The sequence below is a fragment of the Giraffa tippelskirchi genome, chromosome 6, assembly GCF_054371585.1.
Source record: "Giraffa tippelskirchi isolate mGirTip1 chromosome 6, T2T-mGirTip1v1.2.pri, whole genome shotgun sequence".
NCBI lineage: Eukaryota > Metazoa > Chordata > Mammalia > Artiodactyla > Giraffidae > Giraffa > Giraffa tippelskirchi.
Genome location: NC_137280.1, coordinates 75,528,801 through 75,547,474, shown reverse-complemented (window position 1 = coordinate 75,547,474; position 18,674 = coordinate 75,528,801). Strand labels below are relative to the sequence as shown.

The following is an 18,674-nucleotide window of genomic DNA, read 5'->3' as shown; positions in this document are numbered from 1 at the left end:
CCCTGTATCCAACTGAAGTCTCCAGGTTTAGGTCCATTTTTGTTATTTACTGACCCACATGCACATGCAATCTGCACCACGCCCTGCACAGAGCCCAAAACGGTGATGAACTCAGCTTCTGGGCCGCCTCTTGTCTCCATCAAGTACAAAGAATTTATTCGGGACAGGGCATGTGATGCCGGCTGTGCCTACCAGGAGGGCGCGCAGGCAGGAGCCCTCCGTGGGAACGCCGCCTCGACCCCAGGCTGCTGCCCCGTGTCCCCAGTGCCCACTACTCCCGGTAGTGGACCCTCTGGTGCTGGATGAGCTGGGAACTCTGGCCGAAGGCCTTGCCGCAGGTGCTGCAGGCGAAGGGCTTCTCTCCTGTGTGGGTCCGCAGGTGCCGGAAGAAGTGCGAGCGGCCGCGGAAGGCCTTGCCGCAGTCGGGGCACTCGTAGGGCTTCTCGCCCGTGTGGATGCGCTGGTGCTCGATGAGCACCGAGCTCCAGACAAAGGCCTTGCCGCACTGGCCGCAGGCGTACGGCTTCTCGCCCGTGTGCAGCCGCTGGTGCCGCACCAGGTTGGAGCTCTGGCTGAAGGCCTGGCCACACTCGCCGCACTCGTACGGCTTCTCCCCGTTGTGGATGCGCAGGTGCTGCGTGAAGTGCGAGCTGTGGCTGAAGGCGCGGCCGCACTGGCTGCACTCGTAGGGCTTCTCGCCCGTGTGGATGCGGTGGTGTTGGATGAAGCCCGACCAGCCGCGGAAGCGCTTGCCGCACTCGTGGCAGGCGTAGGGCTTCTCGCCCGTGTGGATGCGCTGGTGCTTCAGCAGAAGAGAGTTGTACTTGAAGCTCTTGCCGCAGGCCTCGCACCTGTGCGGCTTCCCGCCCCGCGGGCTGCCCTGCTGGGTCCCGAGGCCCGAGCCCCGGCCCAGGCCACCCGCCAGCTCGGCCGTGCTGCCCGGCCTGTCCTCCGTCCCGGAGGCTCCCTGCGACCCGAGCCAGGTGCCTCTCTTCCGGGAACGGGGCCCAGCCCTCAGTGGCTGGCCTGCTGGCCGTTCCAGGTTGGGCTCCTGCCCAAAGTGGTCCCCACCACCGGGTCTGTGGGGAAGGCTCCTCAGTAGGGTCCTCAGCAAACCCCCGTCCTGGTGCACCTCGTCTTCAGGACCGTGCGGGTGGGGAGACGATGGGGCCTGCTCCGGCTCCGACTCAGAACCTGAAACGAGAAGCGGGAGAGGCGGAGGGCTCTCACCGGCCGGCCCTCACGGGACCCCGTCCCACCCCGGGTGCCTGCGCCAGGGTGTGAGCGGACGAGACGTGCGTGGATTGCTCGGGGGCGGGGCGGACAGGAGGTTCAGACTCGGAGCCAAATAGAAAAGCCCCTGCTCCCGAGGCTTCCGGCCCGGGAAGCTAGCAGCTGCCGCTCCATCCTCCCTGAGGAGGCGCCTCTCCAGGGCCCTGCGGCCCCTGAGCTGCTTCAGGGCCCCCCAGCGGACACCACAAGGGCTCCTCTGGGGGAGAGGCAGGGAAGGGTGGGGCGGCAGAGAAACGAGGGGCTGAGGACCTGGACGGGTGAAGCCAGGTCCAGGCCCTGGGGAGAAGGGGATGGGGCCAGAAGCTAGCTGGACAGGCGGGGGCTACGGGGGCCTGGGCAGCACTCACAGCCCAGACAGTGGAGGCAACAGGATGGGCGTCAGTGGTGAGGGGCTGTGGGGGATGGAAGCGCGCTCTGAGCTTGGAAGGAGAGGGGCCTGGAGGCCTGGCTGTGTGATGGGCACAGCCCGGGGCCTGGCGGGCAGCAGCCACAGGTAACTGTGTTGCGGGCAGGGCCCTGGTGCGGCCTGCTCACTCACCTGACCAGCAGGTGTCTCTGCAGATCTGGACCTCCTCCACGTCCTGGAAGTCCAGGTCTTGGAAGTCCAGGTCTGACGGCTCTGACTCCTGTGGAGGCTGGGAGGGCACCTCAGGGCTGCCGCTGGGGAAGCCTGGGGGTCACAGGGGGCTGGGGCTCATCTCCCCCTCCTCTGGAGGCTCCTGAGAGCCACAAAGCATTGGCGTGTTCAGGAGACAGGTGTGTGAGGGGCCCCAAGACACCACGTGGCTGCACTGCAGTGGGGGGTGGTGGTGGGGGCCAGGCCTGGAGTGCCTGCTGCTCTGGGCTGCTGACCTCATCTGCAGTCACTCAACCACCCGAAGCCTGGGGCTGGCCAGGCTGTCCTGCTAGGTGGACAGCCTGCTCATACGGCCGCATCCTGACACAGCCTCTCACAGAGCTCAGTGCTGTGTCCCCCTACGCTGGGCACCTCCAGGGTGGCTGTGATGGGAGGACAGCTTGGCCTGAAGGCAGGCCACTCTTAACTAGCAACAGTGACAGGCCTGCTCAACCCTGGCCACGGCCCCCAGGCCTGAGGCTCAACTGGACAGCACGCTGCTGTGGCTGGTGCTCCAGGGAGAAGGCAGTGGGTGGTTTTTTGGTTCAAAGTTTTCCTCGTAAAACTGCCCAGAAAGTGCATTGTTGGGCCTAAACACACTTGCAGGAGAGGAGCAAGGGGGTGGGGTTGGCCACTGGGCACCTGGAGTTCAGTCTCAGGCGCCAGGCCATGGGTACCTCTGGGAAGACTGCCTCCTGGCCAGGAGCCCCTCCCACCTCCAGCCTGTGAGCCCCAGGGGTCCAGTCCTCCGTCTGTAGGCACTAGTCCCTGAGGGGCTGCGCCAAGCCCGCCGCCCAGCCCAGTGCAGCGCGGCTCTGCTTTAGTCTCCAGGAGCTGCAAGTGAAGAGGGCCAAGCCCTGCCCCGCGCCTGCACCCCCACTCAGCATCCCTGCCAGGGACCAGGCCCCGTCCCCTCAGCCCATGCTGCTCCCTGCCCCGCTCGAGCTGACCTGGGCTCCCCTTTTAAGGACATCCTCTGGCCCTGCCTGGCATCCAGCACTGTGTTCAGCCGCAGGTTCTGAAACGGTCCTTGAGGTGAGGGTGGGTGGGTGTCAGGGGTCGCTGGGCTCAGGCCTGGCTGTGTCTGAGGGACCCCAGGCCTGCCAGGGTGGATCCCCCAAACGCTCTTTCTGGCCCATCTCACCGACTTGGACCCAGGAGTTGGGAGGCTGGAGCTCCAGAAGTCCCAGCCTCGCTGGCTGGAGGGCCCTGGGCAGGTTCCTGAGATGCTGGGGTCTTTCCTGCAGAGGCCTCTGTGGACCCCTGAGGAGCGAAGCCTCAGCAGCAGAGGAAAGGCTCAAGAGTCTGAGGGGTTCTCTCTGCCCTGGAAAACAGCCTGGACGCAGTGGGGAGGGGTGAAGCCCCACTCCCTCCTATCAGGCAACCCTCAAGGCACCTCAGGGCACTTGGACATGCTCAGAGGACCCAAGATCAGCCTCTGGGCCCGTGCTGCCCATGGCTGGGGGAGATCAGATCAGGGGCAGCCCTGCTCTGCAGGGGCTTGGGGACCAGCCTTCTTATCCTCAGGACAGCCCCTCCCAAGTCCTGTGTCCTGCTGGTCTGCCTCCCCGGGGAGGAGCCATGGTGCGCTGGGCCCAGCAGGGGCATCGAGGGCAAGCACTTGAGTCAGGTTGTGGGGTCTGGATCCTGCTGGTTCCCACAGGCTCAGGTCTGGGCTTCCAGGTCGCCATCAGAGATGTGGGAACAGGAGGTCTTACTCGCCAGGCTGGTGTGAGGGTGACATGAGGAGCTGGAGGTGAAGCGCAGGCCCCCAGGGGCAGCGTGGGGGCCCTGAAACCACTGTGTGGGCAGAGGCAGCTGGCTCTGCCAGCCCCGCACAGGTGTGTGCCAGGGGGCAGGGTCTGGGCTCCTTGTGGGCAGCACCCAGCTCCACACCCAATGCGCACGCCCCAGCCTGGCCCGTCACAGGGCACGCTAGGAGCTCCTACTCCAGTCCTCAACTAACCCATTACCTCTGGCTGCGTGACCTCAGGCTGCTCCCTCGACCTCTGTGGGCCTTACTGTCTTTATGTGTTAGTGCCCACCCCCGGCTTCCTCTGCCCCCACACAGAGCCCTCAGCACACAGCTGGCACCCAGCAGAGCTGGTGCCCATCTCAGCTGCCATAACATCACTTGCTATAATGCCAGGACCTGCCAAGAGAGAACCCTGGGCACAGAGTGGTCCCTGGGCACAGTGCCAGCTCTTCAGGACAGCGACACAGGCTCAGACTTGCCCTGAGAGCAATGCAACACCTTTGGGCCCCCGTCCAGCTGTCACCAGCATATCTGTGTCCTCCACCATGAGAGGAGTGAGGCCAGGCCTCCTGTGGAACGTGGGGCATGGAAGGAAGCCCTGGACTCTGATGACTGAGTGTGAGAGGGCCCAGGGGCGCCACACACCACAGGGCTGGGGCGTCCTCCCCAACCAGCTGTTGGCTATTTCCACACCTGGACACCCCCAGATCCTGCTGGGGGCTGGAGCAAAGCTGGTGGCTCTATCCCCACAGGGGTCCCCACCCAAACCAGCTTGCCCAGACCTCTAGACACTATTTTCCTGGTGTGGGAGCAAAGGCTGGGAGAGAGACAAGGTGACTCGCTTCTGTCACACAGGCCTGGCCATCAAGGCTGCTTTTTTGCAGCCCTGACCCCCTAAAGACACACAGTCCAGGGCACTGTCCCCTAGGGAGCTATTGCTCACATAGCTCAGCCCAAAGCTCAACAACTGCCCGAGTCCCAACCCAGGTACCAGGGTGCAGGAGCCCCAGTGCCCAGCAAGCTGCCTGCCTGCAGTGATGGTGCAGAGAGGCAAGTACCATGTTGATGACCGTGGAGGCGGAGGTGAAGTTGGGCTTCATGGTGGTGGGCTCCAGGTGTCCCGGGTGACTCGAAACTGACCGGGGACAGGACATGAGGGGGCTCCTGACCGTCCCCCAGGGCTGCCATCTTCCCCCAAGGCCTGCTGAAGGAGTGCACAATGGGGACCTGGGAAAATGAAAACCATGGCAGGATGAAGGGGTCAAAGGGATGTGCCGGGGGTGGGGGGTGGCAATCTGCTACAGGCGGAGCCTCCCTTCCTGGATAAGGAATACTTGTGGGGCTCAGGATGTAGGAACTATTAGTTCCACCAGGTGCACAGCACCAGCCCGCTGACAAGAACAGAATGTTCTCCCAACCCAAGGCCTTGCCCACGGAGAGAAGCAGGCTGTTCTTCCAGAAAACCTCCTCTGTCATGGCTAGGGGCCGCTGGTTCTGGGGAAGGCAAAAACTGAGCCCTGCCTGCTGGAGCACGGACATTTCAGGTTAACTCTCAAGGAGACTTTTCCAGAGGGGAAAACCCTCCGCAGAGCCCTCAGAGGCTGCAGACCTGGCCCCAGCACACCCTGGTGCTCTCAGTCTCCTTCGGGTCAAAAACACCCTCCTTTAATCTGGTTTGCAACAAAAGCTTGAAACAAGGGGAGTTTTTCTTTCACACTTTAATGAAGTAGAAGGTCTTATTTGGGGGTGAAAAAGGGGCAGGGGAAGGACGAAAGTTAACGTACATCCAGCAATGGTGCAGACAGTACCTGCTTCAAGGAAGCGGGGAGGCAGCCGGCAGAGGGCTCCCACCAGACCTCAGCCCCTAATGATGGCAAGGGTCGCCGGCAGCTAGGTGAACTGTCACAGGGTGGGGCTGCAGTCCTGAACCTGGGTGCAGGTTCTCATCCCCGCTAAATCCCATCTTAAATCACTTAGTTAATGTCCGGGGGACTTAACCGGGCAAAGGCACGGCCACCCCTACCCTGGCTGTCTGAGGGGAGGTGGCAGTCACACATGGACGCAAACCCTCCACCTCCACGCTGCTCTGACAGGCTGAAGGCGGAGGGGACACAAACGGCACTGGCCTGGGCGCGAACCCTGTCTATTTCCTCTTCCCCAGTTTGCAGCCTGTGACCCGCGGGAAGGGGAGCGAACTCCGGGCGCCTGGCAGCAGAGAGCAGGCAGCCCGGGCTGCGTCCGGCCACCGACCTCGGGCCAGAGGCGGCTCTGAGCCTCTTTCCCGTCTGCAGAGTGGGGTCGCCACAGCTCCCGTCCCTGGGGTTCCGGGAGCGTGGGGAGGCGCCCCTCAAACGGGCACCGGCGACCGTCCGGTGACAGCGCGCCCGCTGCGGCCCCCACCCGCGCCCCAGCCCCGGTGGAGGCCAAGGTCCCGGCGGCTGCGGGGGCAGAGCCTGGCCCGCGGGGACGACGCGCGAGGGCGAGCGGGGCCGGGCGCTCCCGCAGCCTCCACCACCGCTACCCGCTACCCACTCACCTTCCGAGCGGGAGGTGGCCGCCCGGGCGCCAGCCGGAAGTGCACCCGCGCCCCGCCCGGCCCGGCCGCGCGCACTTCCGGGACGCTCTGGGTGCTGGGAGGACCTACCACTGCCTCGGTGACCTCGCGGGGCGAGGGGCGGGGCGCCGCGGGGGGCGGGGAGTTCCTTAACCCGTGCGGCGCCGGCCGGAGGCTGGTGGACCTGGACCGCTGGGGAGTGGGGCTGCCCCACAAGTGTCTGTGGCCTTTGATCACAGGAGCCCGCAGCCTGTCGAGGCCAGTCGCCCCAGGTTCGTCTACTGAGCTCTCGGTCCCCGGTTGCACACGCTTCCAGAGCAGCGTGCGCCTGGCAGGGATGGCTCACACATATTCTACAAGCATAGTTCTTATAGCCACTGGAGTGCTCCCATCCGCAAGAAAAAAAGTTCTACCCAAAGCATCCTCGGGGAATCTCTTTCCCTAGGATGGACTGCCATCATTTGCTGGGGAACCTGCTGAAGACAGTCCTCCTCTCTTTTTGGGGTGTCTCAAATGCCCCCTAAACTACCCTGCCATTGAAGTGTGTTCCCAAACTTTAGATCCTGAGGAGCGTTACAGATTTTCCCACAACCTTTTCGTGGAATTTTTCCTGAACTTCCTGATATTTACTAAATGTCTTTCTCAGCCCAGATCTTACAACCAGAAAGAGAAGTGGAGTCACTCTCTCTTGTTGGGAAAAGCAACAATGAACCTATCCACCAGGGATGGATGTCCAGTGGAATTGCTTCCCCATGGCCACCTCTGAGTCTGGGCAGGTAGAGGACAGAAGACAGCAAGAGAGGAGCAACAGCCCCAGGCCTGAGGATCTCATCAGGGAGGAGGAGACATCTGGTCCCAGGTGGCTGCCACAGCAGCAGAGAAACCGGATGACCAGGGACATGTGAAGGACCAAGTGTATGGGGAGGGGCTGTCCTTGGTGGGTGGTGAGACCAGGATGAGAACTGAGAAAGAGGCTGAAGCACACTTGGAGCTGGAGAAAAGGTACCTGAGCAGCTGATTCCTGCCCCAGACTAGAGGTGGGTCCCAGCCCTGTAGGTTCTGGAAGAGTTACCTCTGCCTGACCTGGTACCAGGTCCTGAGTCACAGGCTGGGGTACAGTGTGGAACAGGACAGGTCCCTGCCTCCAAAACAGGCTGGACAATGGTCTTAAAGTCAATTTGGAGCCTGGATTTCATTCTTCTTGTACCAGGAGCCACCAAACGTCCTGAGCAGGGAGTGAAGAGTGCATTTAAGATTGGTTCAGGGCAGTGGGGAGGCAGGAGGGAAGGGAGAGATGGGCGAGGTGGAGAGGAGGCTGGGGGAGGGTGTGTGTGGGACAGAACTGACCGTACCTGCTGCTGGTTGGGATGTGGGCGTAAGGACACCTTGGGGTTCTGGCTGGAGTGTGGCTGGTGGCTGCTTCTAGAGATGGGGAGATGGCTGGGAAGAGGAGGGGGCTTGTGATGAACGTGCACCCAACCTTCATGTGTGTCCTCCCTGATGGTGGACAGAGGTGGCCGTGGGCTGGACTTTCACCCGTCCTCTTCTTCATTCTGTCATGCTCGTTGTTTCAGAGGGATGGAGGCAGGCTTCTGTTTCCTACGAGGGTGGGGAGACCTGAGGGGATCTAATTACTCTCAGCCAATCACCATCTTTCTGCCCACCTCTGCCCCCACGGTCCGGGGCACCTGGGCCCTGCCAGCCTTCTCAGCCTGAATGGGCTTCTGTGCATTTAAGTGCACAAGCTTCTGCTGAAAGCTGCCTCCCTTCCAGATCTCCAGCTTCTGACACCTCTAGCTGACAGCTCTTACTTTCTGTCTCTGGCCTCGTGACTCTTTAGCCCTTCCCGAGTTGAGGGTCCCCACCCTCAGCATCCTGGGCTCTGAGCAGCTTCCCTGCTTTCCACCCACCAACTGCCAGAACTCCTCCCCTTGGCTGTGACAATCAAAGTGTCCCCAGGTATTGCCAGCGTCTCCTTCTGAGGGCAAAATCGCCCCTTGTGAGGACCTCCGCTCTAACAAGGCAAAGTGGGTAGGGCCCAGGGAAGACAGATGAGCATGTCAGAACCAGGCCCTGATGGGGCGATCACAGGGTCTGCGGGGTGGGCATCAAGCAACGACCTGGTCCAGCTCTGTTCCCAGGCAAAGAGGTACCCCCTGCTTTTTGAAAGTTCGCTTTACACCACTTTGCTTTTGCAGAAGAACTATGTTGGTACCTGGTTTGCAACAAATCCAAAGAGGATTTTAGCTTTGATAAGATAAAGGCAAAAAGTGAAAAAAAAGCTTGCTCAGCCTTTGTTCTACAGCAGCTGCTCCGGAGGCAGCTAAGAGCGGCTGCGCCAAGCTCCTTCCTTAGGATCCTGGCTCAGCACTAAGGCGCCAGGGCTGCTAACTGTGTCTGGGGGCATCAATGATTTGTCTTGTGCACCCCAAATGAGGTTCACAGGATTACGCTGCTCTGGAGCACGGGAGACCCCACCCTGGTTGGCAACAGGACTGCGAGGAAACAAAGTACTGTTTCTTAGGGTGTATGTGCTATGATGAAATTACAGGGGTGGACCACACCCCACCTGCCCTCCACCCGCTTCAGGAAGCAGAGGCCACCAAATGCTGAGCCCTGCCGGCTGGGGAATTACTCTTGTTTCTCCCCATATGCACCCCTAAATGACATGCTGTTTTCTTGGCTTTGCACAAGGTAATAACTGGAATCATTCTGCATGTCCTTCTGTCTTTGCGCAGCACTGTGTCTGAGACCCGCTTCCGCGTAAAGACTGCCGTAGGTGTCTCTTTGGGCCCGTGTTCTGGAGTTCCTCTACAGTGTGTCAGCAAATGATGTGTCTGGGTCAGCAGGTAAGCACGTCTTCAACTTGCCAGAAAATGCCATTTTTGTTGCTAAAATGGATGACAGCTTTAGAAAGTTGCATTTTGTATCAAATTCAACATTAGTGTATCAAATTCAACAGACTTTTTTTGTTGTGGTATCGGAGAAGGCAATGGCACCCAACTCCAGTACTCTTGCCTGGAAAATCCCATGGATGGAGGAGCCGGGTAGGCTGCAGTCCATGGGGTCGCTAGGAGTCGGAGACGACTGAGTGACTTCACTTTCACTTTTGACTTTCATGCATTAGAGAAGGAAATGGCAACTCGCTCCAGTGCTCTTGCCTGGAGAATCCCAGGGACAGTGGAGCCTGGTGGGCTGCAGTCTATGGGGTCGCGCAGAGTCGGACGCGACTGAAGCGACTTAGCAGCAGCAAAACAATATATAATATTTATTATTTTAACCAACTGTAAGTAGTTCAGTGGCATTAAATATTCCCAGTGCTGTGTACTTGTCACCACTACCTAACAGAAACTGTACCTGTCAAACCCTCAACCCCTCCCTCCAACCTGGTAACTGCTCCTCCCCTTCCTGTGCATCTGCCTGCTCCAGGGCACTTCATTTACATGAATACACACAGTGAACTGGAATTCATGTAAGTGGAATCACACAGTGTTTGTCCTTCTGTGCCTGGCTCTTACACTAAGCATAGTGTTTCTGGGTTTCATCCATGTTGTAGCGGGTGGTGGTACTCAGTTCTTTCTATGGATGAATACTATTTTGTTGTGTGAATGGGCCACAGCCTCTTATCCGTTCCTCTGTTCAGTGAATTATGGTTTTCTCCGGATATATGCCCAGGAGTGGGATTGCTGGATCATATGGTATTTCTATTTTTAATTTTTTAAGGAACCTCCATACTGTCCTCCACAGTGGCTGCACCAGTTTCCATTCCCACCAAGAATGCCAGGACGATTTTCTTTTCTTCACACCCTCTGCAGCATTTATTATTTGCACTTTCTGATGATGGCCATTCTGACTCAGTGTGAGGTGATACCTCACTGTGGTTTTAATTTGCATTTCTCTAATAGTTAGTGATGTTGAGCATCTTTTCATATGTTTGTTGGCCATCTGTATGTCTTCTTTGAAGAAATGTCTATTTAGATCTTCTGCCATTTTTTGATTGGGTTGTTTTTTTGATACTGAGCTACATGAGCTGTCAGAGAAGGCACTGGCAACCCACTCCAGCACTCTTGCCTGGAAAATCCCACGGACGGAGGAGTCTGGTAGGCTGCAGTCCATGGGGTCGCTAAGAGTCAGACAAGACTGAGCGACTTCACTTTCACTTTTGACTTTCATGCATTGGAGAAGGAAATGGCAACCCACTCCAGTGTTCTTGCCTGGAAAATCCCAGGGATGGAGGAGCCTGGTGGGCTGCCATCTATGGGGTCGCACAGAGTCGGACACGACTAACGCGACTTAGCAGCAGCAGCAGCAGTACATGAGCTGTCGGTATATTTTGGACATTAATTCTAAGTTGAATCATTTGCAAATATTTTCTCCTATTCTGTAGCTTGTCTTTTTGTTTTATGGTTTCCTTTCCTTGTGCAAGAACTTTTGTTTGATAGGTCCCATCTGTTTATTTTTGTTTTTATTTTTATTACTCTAGGAGGTGGATCCAAAAAGATATTGTTGCCAAGTTTATATCAAAAAGTGTTCTGTTTTCCTCTAAGGGGTTTATACTATCTGCCCTTACATTTAGGTCTCTTATCCATCGTGAGTTTATTTTTGTGTGTGGTGTTAGAGAATGTTCTAATTTCACTGATTTCCACGTGGCAGGCCAGTCTTCCCAGCACCACTTACTGAAGAGACTGTCTTCTCTTCATTGTACAGTCTTCCTCCTTTGTCGTAGATTAACTGACCATAGATGCATGGGTTCCAGCAGGCTGTATTTTCATTATCATTCAGGTTTAAGTATTTTATAACTTTCATTATGGTTTTTTCTTTGACTCAGGTTACTTAGAAGGTTTTCTTTTTCTGGAATTTGAGTTTCATTTGAAGAGCAATAGCCAACAAAACCATCAAAACAGATTCATATCTGAAGGGTTTGGGGTTCAGTGCTTAGAGATGGTATGGTGTCGTAATGGTTAACTCAGAAGAAATGAGAAATGAGACCGTCATTTTGCAGCAAACACCAGGCGGCAGAAGAGCCAGTGGTTGATTGCAGACTGGCGGCGTGATTGTTTTCTCATGTCGCTCTTGTTTTCTGGGAGAGGCGCTGAAGCCTGTCTGCTTGCACGGCCACCTCTCATGCCTGTGGGCCATGTCCCCCCACTAAGAACACTAATGCGTGAACAGAGCTGACAGTGGCTAAACTAGGAGTCAGCGTGGCACTGGTCACACACAGGCAGTGACCAGGCTGAGCATCACCAATGCCCCAATGTCACCTCTGAGGAGCTGGAGGCACAGGGAGGTGAGGACAGGCCGAGGCCCCACATCTCCAAGGCACGAGGGTGAGTCAGTAACCCCTGGCTCGAAGGACTATGCTCTTTGCCACCCGCTTCCTCTCTGGAAATCAAAGACGTCAGAGAGAGGGTTTCTTCTCTTCTAACAAACTGGCGAGATTAAAACTCACCTGCTGTTGGTGAGCTGTTGGAGGACTTCTGGGGCACAACCCGGAGGAAGGTATTTGCCAGCATGATCTCCATCCGTCAGTCCATTTCTGGCAATCCATCATTGGCCCTAAATGTGGAAAAAATATGTATCGCATTGTTTATAGTGACCTAAACTAGAAACAGCCTACACGTTAGGAAATGGTTGAGTTGGCTTTTTATTTAGTGGGTCATTAGGTAGTGGAGACATACTAGCACAGAGAGGGATAATTTTCTACAGCACATGTGATGTACTTCCATCTATGGTGTTAATATGTGTTATACAACAATATTTTATATATAATAATATACTCATCATGGGATATTATAAACCATAATAAATGAAAAACAAACCAAACTGAAGCAGATGCAGACACCCCCAGGACATGTCACATATCCTTCATCTAGAATCAGCCAAATCTGGCCCACCGCCTGCTTCGGTAAAAATAAAGCTTTATTGGCACAGAACTGTGCTTGTCTCTGCGCTCTGACTGCTGTTGCATGTCATGGCTAAGCTGAGTTGTGACAGAGATCTTATGGCTACAGAGCCAAGAACAGTTACTATCCATCCCTTAACAGAAGGTTTGCCAGCCTGCCTTGTCACTCACTGTCTGTGTAGTGTTGTTATTGCTTCTTTGCTCACCTTTTGAGAGCAAACTGCAGACGTTGTGACCCTGTTCTGTGGCCCTGAAGACCACAGTGGATATCTTTCATGACAAGGACATTGTCTGAGATGGCTGCAGGCCATCAAACCAGGGAGCTTCGACGTTGATGTCCCCCCTCCCCCACTGGTGGACAGTCTAGACCCAAGGTTTGCCAAATGTCCCAGTAGCATCCTTTACAGCAACCTTTCCCATCAGCACCCCAGGTGTGTTTTCCCTAAGCTAGCCCTCCGGCACCTGTTTGAACAATTCTGCCTCATCACATCTCCAGTTCTGGGACTGCGAGCAGGATCACAGTGGCAGGTTATGGCCGGTCACACCTGGGGCCGGGCTGCTGGTACAGGAGGAAGACCACTGAGCTGTAGAATGGAGATGCCCGGCGCAGGTAGAGCTGATGAATGTTGTACCTTTTAGAAAGAACAAGAGTCTTAACCTGGAGAGACGTTTGCACTGGGAGCACGCTCTCCTGTCTCCTGATGGAGGAGGCCCCAAGACCAGAGTCATTATTAGTTTTCTGGGTCCAAACAGCTGAAAATGTAGGTGTCAATGTTTTACTGATAAAAAGCCATATTACTTCCTGGATGACAGGCCCCTCATCCCTCTTATACTGTGCTGGAATTCTGGGGCAAGTCACACCCCTACCCAGGAGAGGGCGGAGGCAAAGCAGACCACTTCTGGAGGGAAGCCAAGGGCAGGCACACACATGGATGTGCAGGACGCAGGACAGAACCTGGGAGCCAGGCTTAGAGAAGTGGAACTCACCTGGAGAGCTGCCTTCTGCCTGAAAAGCTGCAATGCAGGCAAAAGCTGGATCCAAGCTGCCATCAACATCCTGGGGCCTATGTGGCCGGGGCAGGAAGCGCCCATGGTGGCAGCATTTAGTGTCCTGAGTGGTCCACCTGGTAAGCCAGGCTGCTCAGCTGGGATGGTGGTTGAGCCAGGAAGACACACAGGGAGTCCAGTTCCTGGGGATGCGGGCCAAGTTCAAGGAATGGTGCTCCAGCAGAGAGAAGGCACAGGACAAAGCACATTGCTGCCGGCACAGCCAGCCGAGGTGGGGGGGGTGGGGACAGTGGGGTTCCTGGTGCTCACTGCAGAGGCACTGCTGCCCAGCCCAGGGACACAGGCCTCCTGCGAGGCTGCACGGAGATGGGCTCTGGACACAGTGGGCAAAGGGTCTGCAGACCAGTCTTCAAAGGAGCCGGTGGGAGGGCTGAGGCCAGCATGGGTGCTGCAGGTGAGGCAGCAGTGGGAGGTGCTGGGCTGTGCTCGGGTCCCAAGCCTTCCCTGTGGACAGCAGTTTGCATGCTTGTTATCATGGTGTCTCAACCTGGAAATTTTCTGTATGGCTTGGGTGTTTGCTGACCTGGTTCAGGTGGGTCTCCTGGTGAGGGCAGGACCCCCCAGTCTGCTCAGACTCCAGGGGAGGAGGACCCCCAGGCAGGCCTGCCAGGACGTTCTCACGGGCACTCATTTCCGAGTCTGGTGGGTGACTTCCCCATGTTCAGTGCTTCTTCCGTGGGTGATGTTTCCGATGGCAAATGAGACATGAGCTATAGGCAAAGGTCTTCCTACACTCCTTACATTCATATGGCTTCCCTCCAGTGTGGGTTTTCTGATGTTTCAGGAGATTGGAACTGCAGTTAAAGGCTTTGCCGCATTCACTGCATTTAAAGGGCTTTTCTCCGGTGTGAATCCTCCGGTGCTTGGTCACGTCAGAGCTGTGCCTGAATGTCTTCCCACACTGGGCACACTGGAAGGGCTTCTCTCCCGTGTGGACTCTCTGGTGACGAACATGATCCGTCTTGTGCTTAAAGACGCGCCCACATTCACTGCATTCATAGGGCTTCTTCCTCTGGAAGGGAGTGAACATGGGAACTCCCTCAAAGTCATCTTTAAACGAAGCATCAAAGGCCTCAAACATGTGCTCCTCATTCTCAGGACTGAGGCAGGCTTCCTTCCTGTGCTTTTGGGCCAAAGTGGGGCTCTGGTTTGGCTGTTCTTTCTCAGATGCCCTCTCTTCCTCGGCAGTGTCCTTCTGCACGTGCACTTCTGCCTCTGGGATCCAGGTCTTATTGTTTTTGCCCGTGGGCTTTTCCATCCTTGTTCTCAGGGTAGAGGAAGGCCCCCTGGAAGCCGGCAATGGTCAAGGAAATAGCCAGGGGCAAAATCCTCCAGCCTACGAACTCCCTTGTAAATTCACTTCTTCAGAAAGGACTTTATTTTTCCAAGCTTGGAACTGAAGTTCTGGAACAGAAGTGCGCCAGCAACCCTTCTGAGGCTGGAGAGAAACAAGACCTTGAACTGTTAGATTAAGTGAATGTCTGGGAGGAACTGAGTTACAAAGTGACAGATGGACAGGGAAAGGGGTGGCAGAGGCATGCGGACACAGCCCCCTTCCTTTCCTGCTGGTGTATGCCACCCGGACATCTCATGAGTTTCAGGCTGGACATGACCAAACAAACAACTGATTTCCCAGAACACCCCTACCCCAATCTCACTCTTCCCAGTTTTCCTCATCTGGGTAAACGTCATCATTTACTCAGTTGCTCACCAAGGAATTCATTTTTAAAAAAAATTTATTTCTTTGGCTCTGCCAGGTCTTACTTGCGGCATGTGGGATCTAGTACCCTAAGCAGGGATTGAATCCAGGCCCCCTGCATTGGGAGGGTGGCATCGTAGCCACTGGACCACCAGGGAAGTCCCTAACCAAAGAATTCTTATTCTTCTGCTAGGGGCAGCATCTCCACACCTGCATCCAGCAGGATTCATGTGCACCATGGACCAATAACTGCTGTGTGGCCCCTAGTTGTGGGGTTTCCCTGCCCTTTATTTGCTCCTTCTCCACTTCTTATATTTGGGACCAGACTATGTGCTTCTAGAGCTACAGGCTGTGAGAGCCACGTGTGACCCTCACAGAAGGTACCGCCCATCAGTTCAGTTCAGTCGCTCAGTCACGTCTGACTCTTTGCGACCCCATGAACCGCAGCATGCCAGGCCTCCCTGTCCATCACCAACTGCTGGAGTCTACCCAAACCCATGTCTGTTGAGTCAGTGATGCTATCCAACCATCTCATCCTCTGTTGTCCCCTTTTCCTCCTGCCCTCAATCTTTCCCAGCATCAGGGTCTTTTCAAATGAGTCAGCTCTTCACATCAGGTGGCCAAAGTATTGGAGTTTCAGCTTCATCATCAGTCCTTCCAATGAACTCCCAGGACTGATCTCCTTTAGGATGGACTGGTTGGATCTTCTTGCAGTCCAAGGGACTCTCAAGAGTCTTCTCCAACACCACAGTTCAAAAGCATCAATTCTTCAGTGCTCAGCTTTCTTTATAGTCCAACTCTCACATCCATACATGACTACTGGAAAAACCATTGCCTTGACTAGACAGACCTTTGTTGGCAAAGTAATGTCTCTGCCTTTTAATATGCTGTCTAGGTTGGCCATAACTTTCCTTCCAAGGAGTAAGCGTCTTTTAATTTCATGGCTACAGTCACCATCTGCCGTCATTTTGGAGCCCCCCAAAATAAAGTCAGCCACTGTTCCCACATCTATGAAGTGATGGGACCAGATGCCATGATCTTAGTTTTCTGAATGTTGAGCTTTAAGCCAACTTTCTCACTCTCCTCTTTCACTTTCATCAAGAGGCTCTTTAGTTCTTCTTCACTTTCTGCCATAAGGGTGGTGTCATCTGCATATCTGAGGTTACTGATATTTCTCCCAGCAATCTTGATTCCAGCTTGTGCTTCCTCTAACCGCCCATCACCTGGATGAAACTCGCTCCCACCCTCACCCTGGCCCTCCTGAGTCCATCCTCCACCCAGCAGCCAGTGAACCCCGTCACATCCCTGGCAAATCCCCCGTGGTTCCCCTCACACTGCTGCCCTGCCCCTTCCCAAGCACCCTTAGGTTCACCACACATTCCTAGTCCTTCCTACCTCAGCGCCTGGCTGCCCACAAGCAGGTCCTGAGAACTGGTGCTGGCCCCTCATTCACTCAGAGCTTTGCTCTGAGGGTTCTTCTCAGAGAAGCCTCCCTGACCCCACCCCCTGTTTCCTTACCAGGCTCTCATTCTCCTTGTGGCCTTAACTGGAGCTGACTATCCACTGAGGGCCAAAGCCCCAGGGAACCATCAGCTAGGCTCTTGAGTGCACTATCTGAAAAATTTGACAGTCTGTCTCTAATCCCATCTAAAAGCATTCTAATATCACCACAAATTCTGATTTGTGGAATCAGTCAGTCTGTGACAGGTCAGGCCCAGGTACCTGTAGAAGCATTACCAGCACGGCTCATGTTTCATTGGTTAAGAAGCGTCACCTATTCCTTTTCTGTATTATTTCTGAGCTTCCTTAACCTGCCTCTTCCCTCAGTGCCAACAAATAGACTTCTAGGATAAAGCTTGACAAATTTCAGGCTCTTTAACCGCAGGCAAAAATCTTCACAAGATAGGAGAAAGCACTTTCCCAAGAAAGCAGATCCTGTTCTGAGTCCTCGAGTCATCCTTGAGATAACCTCCCATGGCCTATGTGGTCACCTGATCTCCCAGGAGGTCCATATTCTGCCAGGCTGTCTCACCCCAAAATGTGCTGCTCTAGATGGTAACATTCCAAGTGAAGTATGTTTTTAGGGATAAATCCTTTGCATTTCCTTTAAGTCAAAGCGGATACTAAGTCTTCATCCACTCTCCCGTGCACAGAGGCAACACATAAAATGACTGGACAATTTTCCCATCTTGACAAGAGTTTGAAGGTCTGGTTTCTTCTAAATGAAAATGTTTACATAAACTTGACTCAGATGTCACCCTCTGAAGGCCAGTGTCACTCTCTGAAGGCTCTCTTGGAGGTAGCTTCTGGGAGGAGGCTGTTCTTAGCATTAGCTGGGAGCCAGAACTGAGGATAACAGAAGGCCATCTAGGCTGAGGGAAGCATACAAATATGGGGGCATCTCTGCTGGGGAGGCAGGTGGAACTAGGGTGGAGGATCAGAGCCCCAGTCAGCCAGGCTGGAGTTTGAGCTGAGGTCTAGTTTTAGTAGGAAACAGGTGAAAGCCAAGGATCAACAGGAAAGTGCCATCAACCCTCTAGCCCATGGCTCTCCAGGGCAGATGTAAACTCATCTTGGCTCTATGCTGACCCACTCAATGGAGAGGAGTGGTCCTTGGACCCACTGAGCCTGACATCTGCTGGCTGGGCTCCAAGGCCTGTTCCCCCACAAGGACTCTTGTCACTCTACCTGTGGCTTGCCACTGATATACAGTCTCCTGATGAGTTGAGGGCAAGGATCCTGTCTTTTTCATCCCGGAATCCCTAGTTACTTGGCTGGAGACTGCACATACTGTTGCTTCCAAGACATTCTAGATAATCATCATGTCTGCCTAACTCAAGCAGGTGCTTAATGGCAGAAACTGGACATACTCACTTCTCTAAGCCCTGTGCACACCAAGCAATAAAATAATTATTAGAAGTGGAGCAGATATGAGGTCATTGTTTTGGTCTTCTCATTTCACAGATCTGTAGGCCTGGTAACAGCTACAGCCACGCAGGAAACGCAATCTACCTTGCCAGAGCAGACCACAGCCCTGACCTAAAGGTACCTGCTCTGTCACTTCAGTGTAGCTCCTTCACTCTCTGGGCCAGGCCGCTTGTAACATGAAACTTTGGGTATCTAGCTGCAGCAGGACTCCCTGGTAACCTCACTCGCCCTCAGAAGCCAGGGTCTCAGTGAGAGATGGGATTACTAGTGGGTTTGAGATCCAAGAGCAAACATGCACCCAAGCAGTCTGTAACCCTGGGTCTGTCAGAGGGCCCGCAGCGGTGTCGAAGCCGAGAAGAGGGGCCCTGACAGAGCCTTGCCAGCCGCGGGTGCAGGGCCGAGGTCTCCTTCACCTCGATTCGCACGGAGCTGGTCCTCGCGCACCTCGCCCTCGTCCCCGCGGAACCAGGGAGCCGAAAGAAGGGCGGGGTGTCCACACGACGCCAGAGGGACCCGGTGAGTTCCCGCATGGAGGTCGGGGCGGGTGCGCTCCTCGCAGGGTCCCTGGGCCGGAAGGGACGCTTCCCCATCAAGACCCGCCGCACCCCAGCAGCCCCGCGATGAGTACCACGGAATCTTCTCAGTCGAGCGGCCGCGCCTCTGCGCCGGCCGGAAAGGCCCGCCGCTAGCCCCGCCCCTTCAGGCGCCGCTCTAGGAAGCGAGGTCACGGACCTCTCGGTGGTGCGCCCTGGAGGGCTCCGCCCCGCCAGTTGGTTTCACCTCATTTCAGTTGATCCCCGCTCGCCCATCCTCGGTGCCCGCAGGAAAAGTCGGCTCCCAGGCCGGCCGTTTCCGGTG

General features: G+C 55.6%; 3 protein-coding genes across 7 annotated transcripts in view; 1 reads left to right on the top strand and 2 right to left on the bottom strand.

Moving 5' to 3' along the window:
* Nucleotides 1-18,674, top strand: part of LY6H (lymphocyte antigen 6 family member H) — a 44,663-nt gene that overhangs the window by 2,207 nt on the left and 23,782 nt on the right. The window contains exons 2-5 of one of the 2 annotated variants that reach the window (XM_081505403.1): nucleotides 6,871-7,256; nucleotides 8,958-9,068; nucleotides 17,853-17,933; nucleotides 18,145-18,332. In XM_081505403.1, the coding sequence (XP_081361529.1) occupies nucleotides 9,048-9,068; nucleotides 17,853-17,933; nucleotides 18,145-18,332 (290 nt within the window). In that variant the 5' untranslated portion in view covers nucleotides 6,871-7,256; nucleotides 8,958-9,047. Of the gene's footprint in view, nucleotides 1-6,865; nucleotides 7,257-8,957; nucleotides 9,069-17,852; nucleotides 17,934-18,144; nucleotides 18,333-18,674 lie in introns of both variants that reach the window. The other variant, XM_081505402.1, reaches the window with a different exon arrangement.
* On the bottom strand, nucleotides 27-18,487 carry GLI4 (GLI family zinc finger 4). 4 transcript variants are annotated; one of them, XM_081505397.1, is made up of 7 exons: nucleotides 18,230-18,487; nucleotides 13,109-14,627; nucleotides 12,584-12,753; nucleotides 11,669-11,775; nucleotides 4,724-4,892; nucleotides 1,832-1,963; nucleotides 27-1,194 (listed from the first exon to the last, which is right to left on the bottom strand). In XM_081505397.1, exons 4-7 carry the CDS (start codon nucleotides 11,768-11,770, stop codon nucleotides 272-274), a joined length of 1,326 nt encoding a protein of 441 aa, XP_081361523.1. In that variant the 5' UTR covers nucleotides 11,771-11,775; nucleotides 12,584-12,753; nucleotides 13,109-14,627; nucleotides 18,230-18,487; the 3' UTR covers nucleotides 27-271. The 4 variants fall into 4 exon arrangements, with proteins under 4 accessions (XP_081361523.1, XP_081361526.1, XP_081361524.1 ...); XM_081505400.1 differs by lacking the exons at nucleotides 12,584-12,753; nucleotides 18,230-18,487 and adding exons at nucleotides 7,292-7,444; nucleotides 7,572-7,659 and having other exon boundaries at nucleotides 13,109-13,243; XM_081505398.1 differs by lacking the exon at nucleotides 12,584-12,753 and having other exon boundaries at nucleotides 13,109-18,487.
* On the bottom strand, nucleotides 13,851-18,487 carry ZFP41 (ZFP41 zinc finger protein). Its single transcript, XM_081505405.1, has 2 exons — nucleotides 18,230-18,487; nucleotides 13,851-14,627 (listed from the first exon to the last, which is right to left on the bottom strand). The coding sequence occupies exon 2, from the start codon at nucleotides 14,445-14,447 to the stop codon at nucleotides 13,851-13,853; it is 597 nt and encodes a 198-aa protein (XP_081361531.1). The 5' UTR covers nucleotides 14,448-14,627; nucleotides 18,230-18,487.

Excerpts from the sequence above, each read along its gene's own strand:
- GLI4 (XM_081505398.1), bottom strand. The coding sequence starts at position 11,770 with ATGATGGATTGCCAGAAATGGACTGACGGATGGAGATCATGCTGGCAA. Across the intron at positions 1,964-4,723 it reads CCTCCACGGTCATCAACATG|GCTTCCCCAGCGGCAGCCCT; the intron begins GTACTTGCCTCT and ends TGTGACCCCCAG. Across the intron at positions 1,195-1,831 it reads CAGAGACACCTGCTGGTCAG|GTTCTGAGTCGGAGCCGGAG; the intron begins GTGAGTGAGCAG and ends TTCTCGTTTCAG.
- ZFP41 (XM_081505405.1), bottom strand. The coding sequence starts at position 14,447 with ATGGAAAAGCCCACGGGCAAAAACAATAAGACCTGGATCCCAGAGGCA.